The sequence below is a fragment of the Asparagus officinalis genome, chromosome 1, assembly GCF_001876935.1.
Source record: "Asparagus officinalis chromosome 1, Aspof.V1, whole genome shotgun sequence".
NCBI classification, from domain to species: domain Eukaryota; kingdom Viridiplantae; phylum Streptophyta; class Magnoliopsida; order Asparagales; family Asparagaceae; genus Asparagus; species Asparagus officinalis.
The window spans coordinates 126,608,289-126,615,733 of NC_033794.1; the positions used below are offsets into that span (position 1 = coordinate 126,608,289).

The following is a 7,445-nucleotide window of genomic DNA, read 5'->3' on the forward strand; positions in this document are numbered from 1 at the left end:
CCTCGTTAACTATCGAGTTGTCTTTGATCGCAACAAAGTCACCTCCACGCACAAAATACCTAATTTAGTAAGGGAAAAATATATAATTTTTTTTTTCGGTAGAAAAGAGAATAATTAGGAAAGGGGAAGAAGGCAGAACCCTAACCCTAGAAGTTAACAAAGTCGAGCGAAAGATTTCACGAACTGGAGAACTAATTTTTTTTTAATTTTAAAAAATCTTTTTTTCCCCGATTCCTACGATTTGGCAGTTAAAATCAATGAGGAAAGGGAGTCCTAGGGTTTTTGCCTCCCTCCTGCTTATTTTTTCCCGCTTGAGGGAGAGTGGCTTGAAGCTGGGATTGCGAAATTGCGAACGGGTCGGGTCGGGTTAATTTGACTAGATTCAGTAAGTTCTTGCAACCCGACCCGTTTAAGTAACGGGCTGGGAGTAACCTGTGTCCAGCCCAATTGGACGGGACGGGACGAGCAGATCACTTTGTTTGGGCTGTTTTAGGGAAGTCAATTTATGTCCATACCCATTTACCCAGCTATTATTTGGCTCGTTCAAAACCTACCCATTTAATTAAATGGGTCTAAACGGGCGGGTCTATTTTACATCCAATTAAACGGGTGCTAAATGGGCATTCTATACCCGCCCACCCGACCTTATTCCCAAAACAAAACCCTAAAAATCCCGTCGTTTCTCTCTGAGTCTTAATCCCTCCTCCTCCGTCTCAATCCCTCCTCCTCCGCCTCCTCCTCCTCCTCCGTCGCCTCAATCCCTACCCCAATCCCTCCTCCTCCGCCTCCTCCTCCGTCGCCAGTCGCCTCAACCGCCTCTCGATTCCTCCTCCGCCTCCTCCTCCACCGCCTCAAGGCCCTCAACCGCCTCTCGAACCCAGAGCTTCCGACGCCAATCGCGCCTCCTCCGCTACCTCAACCGCCTCAAGGCCCTCAACCGCCTCTCGGATCTAGGTATTCCCTTAAAAATTTGACCGTTCCTTTGAGTTCGATTGAGTTCGATTGATTTCAGTTTTGTTTTGTTTTGGCGTCTGGGTTCATCAGTTTTGTACTGTAAGAGAAAAGATTTTACTTGTTATTGACTGTGTTATCTCATATCGGCATAGGAAACCGAGCATTTTGGCAAGACAGGTGACCTTGGCCAAAAAATTGTGGGATTTCAGCGAAAAGCTAGTTAATTAGATTCTTCATATAGTTATAATATGCTTGTCGTGGACTTATTCTTGCTGTGGTAGCTTGATATGAAACCGATAGTTTTTTTTTTAATCTACTGAAGGTTATGCGATACAAGCGTTATTAAGGATGTTAGTTAACTCTGCTATTCTGTTATCTGCATAATTGCGCTTATGATAAATGCTGGGAATGTGCAAAGTGAATAATTCCCTTCTATGTGCATATTAGAATCTTGGTATATATTTGTATTGTTTATGGTGCTAATAATTTTGTTTTTCAGCGAATGTGAAGGGTATATTCCTGAAATGTGCGACATTAACACTAGCTAGTCACATATTACTTTTGTAAAGAGTTACATACTGCCGGTATACTTTTGTAAAAAATTTGATATCAAACATAGAAGCCAATCATTTCTCAAAATGCATGAAACTTCACCATTTTCAATCTGGGAAGCCACATAGAGAAGGAAACAAGCTTCACAATCCGCAGAAAATCACACACCATCAAGTAATTTACAGTTTCATTTCATGCAATTGTAGGGGAAAAACTATAGGTGGAACAGAAAATACATCATATGCGTATGAAATATATTGAAAAACAACCAAGTTGGAATTTATGGGTTACTGAACCTTAGCTCTTCATTTTTACAATTGTGTTAAAAGATGAAAAAAAAAAGTACCTTATCAAGTCAGATTACTCTCTCTCTCTCTCTCTCTCTGAGCAGCAGTCAAGTCTGAAAGGAAACAATACAGAAAAATGAATTGAGTGAAGCAGTGTACACCTTATTAAAAAATTTGAGCCAATTAGAAAATTATATCACTTTTCCTAATTTCAGACTCGACTAAGGAGAATAACCTGGTGATATCACGCAATTTGACTTGATAGATATTGAAGCGTCTCAAGTATAGAATGTTTATTTTAATCATATCATTCTTTGTTGCTTCATGTTTTATTGTATTCTGCATTTAAACTTGTGTAAAATCCACCTTTAGGCAGCAGTGTAGAAGTTCAAAATGTATTGACTGAGGATCAGAACTTTAGTTGAACTATTTTTGTTTCCTAATGTATTATCTGAGGGATTGAATGTAGAATTTCCTAATGTATTGTTCATGATTGTTATTTGTCATATGTTTTCTGTCACTTTTATTTTGCTTGGTTAAAATTTAAAAGTTTCTCTATTATGTGTTTACTACCAAAATTGATGTGCTATTAACTTTTCAGATCTTGATGGATACAGCACATGAATTGTTCATCTTACGCACTATATGATGAGAAAATTTCAAATTTAGCAGCTTTAATGTGTGTATACTTTGAGGTCAGCTCCATCCTTTTCAATTGCTGATAGAAAAATAGAAGAAGTATATTAGATAGGTTACTGAGGAAGAATGTTCAAATTGACCTTCTGTGCGTACCGTGTGGTAGAGTCGATGAATCTCATGGGCATTTATTTCTTGAATGTTGCTCAGTCTAATGAATGAAGAGTATTTACAAAACTATGCCAACCCGGTATTTACTCTCTTTGGTCAAAGTTGCATGCAAAACGTCCCTCCGTCCTTCATAGTTTCAGCGGGTGTCAGTTTAAAGTCTAAGATCCTAATCATGTTTGTATCTTCATAGGTCAACAGACATGTTTCATTTAATTTTCATTTTGTTGCCTTGGTCCATTATAACTCATTTGTGCTATGCTGATGACCTCTTGCTATTTTGTAAAGGAGATGTTGGTTCTGTGAAAGCAATGATCAGTTGTTTTGACAATTTTTCGAAGGCTACAGGTCTCTTGGCTCTGGTTCCTGTATTTACTATCATGTTTCCTGTTCTCGTAAAACCATAATTTTGTTATATGATTACGTATCTGATAAGTTCTTTGTGTATTTAGCTGATCTTTAGTCCCCTGGTTCCCAAAGATCGCATCTTGATATCTAGTGTTTCATTATTATGACAATATCATACGTTTGTGACAAAATTAACTAATTCTATGGATGATTGATGCAGGGGAAATATTGAGGTCTATGGTGATTTCGGATTCTAACCCTTGCTATGAAGACGCACATATGAGGCTTGCTGCAGTACTTTTAATGTTGCTATTGAGTCCAACTGAGTGTTATGTTTGTTTCTTGGTCTTTTCTTTCTTCTGTCATGATCCTGTTCATGCCTGAACATTTGAAAGATGAGAAATAAGTGGACTATGGTTGTGCTACTATTTTGTTTATAGACGAACTTACTACTCTTCTAGTTTATCAAGTAATTAAGTAGATTGTCCTTACTAATCGTGATCGTGTTGCTGATAGTTATGATGGCATTTATATCAAGTTATTGATCTTATACAGATCCTTACATACCTTGTGTTTTCTATCTTAATTCATTTAAATATTCTCGTAATTTTGTTGTTATTGATCTTTTGGTTTTTGGTTTGGAAATTTGAGGTTAATTTTGCAAATGTGTGAGGTCTGTACTTTTATCCAGGCTTGTAAAGGGTTCAATCATGAACTTGTCTGCCTTTGTTTATCTTTGTTTATGTTCATATCTTTGTTATCAAAAGCCCCAACAAGTTTGCAAAACGTTTGCAAAAAGCCCACAATAGTTTACAAAACCCCCCTAAAAGTTTACAAAAAACACCCCAAAAGTATTATACATATATAGTTATTATAGTTAAATGGGTAAATGGGCGACCCATTTATTAAATGGGCGGGTAAAAACCTGCCCATTTAAATAATGTTAAATGGACCATAAATGGGTAAATGAGCAAAACATGCCCGCCCATTTATGGCCCGCCCATTTAAAACCCATACCCACCCATTTAACATCTCTAGGCTGTTTATAGAAACCGGGAAGTTTCTTGGGCCCCCAAACAACAGCGAAGCTAAACCCGACCCGAACAAAACCCGTTTTGAGCCGTGCTCGTATGATTCCATTCTCTCTCTCGACCTTTTCGCCGTCGATTAAAAAAAACTCTCGTCCCCTCCCTGCAAAGCGTCGGCCCTCTCAAAACCCTAACCCTAGATTTCCCCCATGGCCGATTCCAACCACCAAGATCAAATTTGCCGCCGCCATTACAACCCCTACCAGACCTCCAGATCCCATACGCGCCAAATCTACGACCTTCCGACCTTCCCCCGAGTTCTCTTCCAAGAGGAATCCGTCGCCCAGCGCCGATCCTGGGGCGAAAACCTAACCTACTACACCGGCATCGGGTACCTCGCGGCGCCGCTGTTGGCGCCTCCGCCGGCCGCCTTGGCTCGGCCCTCCAGGTCGCGCCGAGAAAGGCGACACCTTGAAGCTTAGAGTCAATCGGGTTCTCAACTCTGGCGGCCACGAGGGTCGAAAGTTTGGGAACAGGCTTGGGGTGATTGGGCTTCTTTATGCTGGGATGGAGAGTGGGATGGTGGCGGTTAGGGATAAGGATGATTGGGTGAATGGTGTTGTTGCGGGGCTCGGAACGGGGGCGGTGTTTAGGGCTGCCAATGGGCCGAGGTCGGCGGCGGTGGCGGGGGCGGTGTGGCATTTGGATGTTTGGTGCGGTCATATGGGACAAAATGCTTTTGGATTAAATGTATAGGAGAGTTTGATACTTCCAATTATTGACGATGCTTGTTGGAGTTATTTTGATGGTTTCTTTATGTACTAGTATGTACCCCGTGCTAAGCACGGCCCTCGCCTCTTTTCTACCATTGCACTTGGAACATAGTATATGTTTAAACAAATTTCCCATATAACATGTACATGAAGTTGCTTGAGTGACAACCAATCATGAATTTTTACGAAGGAGTTATCTCTTGATGCATATTTTACTTCATCATACAAAACAATGCAAACTAACCTCTTAACTATATCGTGCATCAAAGACAAACATTATAATATCGTATATTTATCATTAGGGGGGAAAAGAAACGAAGCCAGTAAAAAGAAGAGAAATAAGAGCAAAGCCTGAAATAGAACTATTGTAGGCTTAAACGGGGTCTTGTATTATTTAGGCGAGGAAATTTCCTACTCCGAGATCTTCTTAATGACCTTCTCCATCACCTGAAAACCATAGAAGTTCCCCATCACTGATTCTAAGAGAAAAATTATAGAAAATGATAATTGACATGTCCAAAAAAATATTATCAAATATTAAAATCCACTACCATAAATCATCAATTAAGTATAATAATCTCTTTATTAATGTGTCTTTTCAAAAATTCTTTATTAATGTTAAAGAGAAATAAATAGAAAATTGTGAATGTAAGGTTATTGAAGTTGAAAATAGTAATAGATATAAACTTTACAAACATATAATTATAAATACTTCTTCATCTATTACAACTTATAATTTACCCACACAAACACAAAATCTTTTCTTTTGCAAAGAAAAATATGACTCACACCAATAGAAAGAACATCCTTCTAATGTTTTGTTCCTAATCAGAAACATATATACTTTACAAATACACAATTATGAATTATGCCTTAGCATCAATTATTTATTCCTTTATTGTGCCATGGAAACTGAAATATCACAATAAAGATCATTCTTTCATAACTGTCATTACCCAAACTTCTAAAAATGATCCTAACTGTCATTGACGAAATTTAGAAACTTTAGCATTTATCTTCATGGTTATACCATCCCTAGCCATCATTAACCAAAATTTTAAAGATCACATAACTACTCAAAACTAAAACCAAAATAGCACAATAAAGGTCAATATTTTCAATGCATAAATGTGTGAAAAAGGCTGGTTACTATAAAAGACATACTTTGAAAATTCTTATAGAGAATAGTTATACAGTTTCCAGTTGCATTGATTTGAGATTCTCCTTCTCTCCAACGACTTCTTATTTTTCGATATAAATTGCAGCTCTTGAGCTCTTAAGTTCGACCTTAGAAGCAACCAACTTTTAAATATCTATAGCTAGCTGCACTTCTCCAGCCTTTTTTCTCTATATAAAGATTCCTTCCTCTCCTTCAATAATCTAAAATTTGCATCTCTCCTTTTCCTTATCCTGCAGCTTCTGCATTTTGCCATCCAATAATTGCTCTCCCATCAAATTTTGCTCCTCTCTATAGCTAATCTCAATTTTCTTCTTCTCCAGATCATCCAGTTTCTCTTTAAGATCTTCCTCGAAGGAATTTCTTTTTTTATCCAACTCCAACTCAAATTCTTGATTCTAGGAATCCAGAGACAACTTAAGATCACCAAGGAGCTTCTGAACCTTCAACCTCATAGAAAAATATAAAAGGGTCAAGCTTAATTAAGGGAAGAAGATAAAGAAAAAGTAGCTTTAAAAAGGTATTGGAAGTGTAATTAGAAACCAGTGATGAGAAAATTCAAAATCAGAAAATACACATATTTTAGCTCCTTGACCTATTGCAACCGACATGATTATGAAGTCTAAGAAATAATCCAACTCTTGACTCCTATGATGCATAGATGAAAAGTTGACATTTTAGAACATAGATTAAAAAGTTTTTACATTAAAGGAAGCATAAGATTTGCAAAAAAATGTTAGAATTCATGGTTGGAGCTATGGTTGGCGGGGGCGATCGGGGGCCTGATGGTTGGAGCTATGGTTGGCGGGAAGCAGGTGGTTAAGAGATATGTGCCCATATGAGAAAAGTTTTGGTATCTTGCTATAGTTTTATAAGTTTGTTAGTTATATGAAGTTTTGAGGGGTTGATGTTTGATTATTGGTACGTCTGTATCTGTGGAATGAATGACCGGATGGTCAGGGAAAACTGTCGGAGTATCTTGACAGTTCAATTGATTTTGGTTCATGAATGATAAGATGATAATTTTATGTGGGATTTTTGTGCAATTTTTTTACTTATTGTTCGGAAATCGTAACTCTTTAACTTAATAACCCTGTTACCGGAATGTGGCATTTGGATGTTTGGTGCGGTCATATGGGACAAAATGCTTTTGGATTAAATGTATAGGAGAGTTTGATACTTCCAATTATTGACGATGCTTGTTGGAGTTATTTTGATGGTTTCTTTATGTATTACTTTGGTTCTGCTTGTTTGGAGATTGTATTTTCAGCCTTGACTGTCAATTTTGATTTTGAGCCTATTTACTTTTGAACTCGTGATAACCTCAAGAAGGAATTATCTCCTCGCAATCAAAGTCATCGACTAGTTTAGCCAGTAGTGTTTAGTATTTCTAGAATTACTAGCTATTTATATATTTAATCGTTGTCGTACCTTTACAAAATTCTAAGTAAATAAAATTGTGCTCATTCTAATGTCCACTTGTCAGTTGTGTAGCTATTTTTTGATTGTTCTGTTTGCAGTA

At 37.6% G+C, this 7,445-nt stretch overlaps 1 protein-coding gene and 1 long non-coding RNA gene across 2 annotated transcripts; one reads left to right on the plus strand and one right to left on the minus strand.

The window, feature by feature from the left end:
• On the minus strand, nt 1–298 carry LOC109836724. Its single transcript, XR_002246081.1, has 2 exons — nt 146–298; nt 1–59 (listed from the first exon to the last, which is right to left on the minus strand). It is a non-coding gene; the product is annotated as an uncharacterized LOC109836724 (long non-coding RNA).
• Nucleotides 4,064–6,969, plus strand: LOC109836770 (mitochondrial import inner membrane translocase subunit TIM23-1-like). Its single transcript, XM_020404810.1, is given in 4 exon segments — nt 4,064–4,369; nt 4,372–4,424; nt 4,427–4,655; nt 6,686–6,969. Coding segments are annotated over 4 exon segments (549 nt in total). The 5' UTR covers nt 4,064–4,182; the 3' UTR covers nt 6,766–6,969.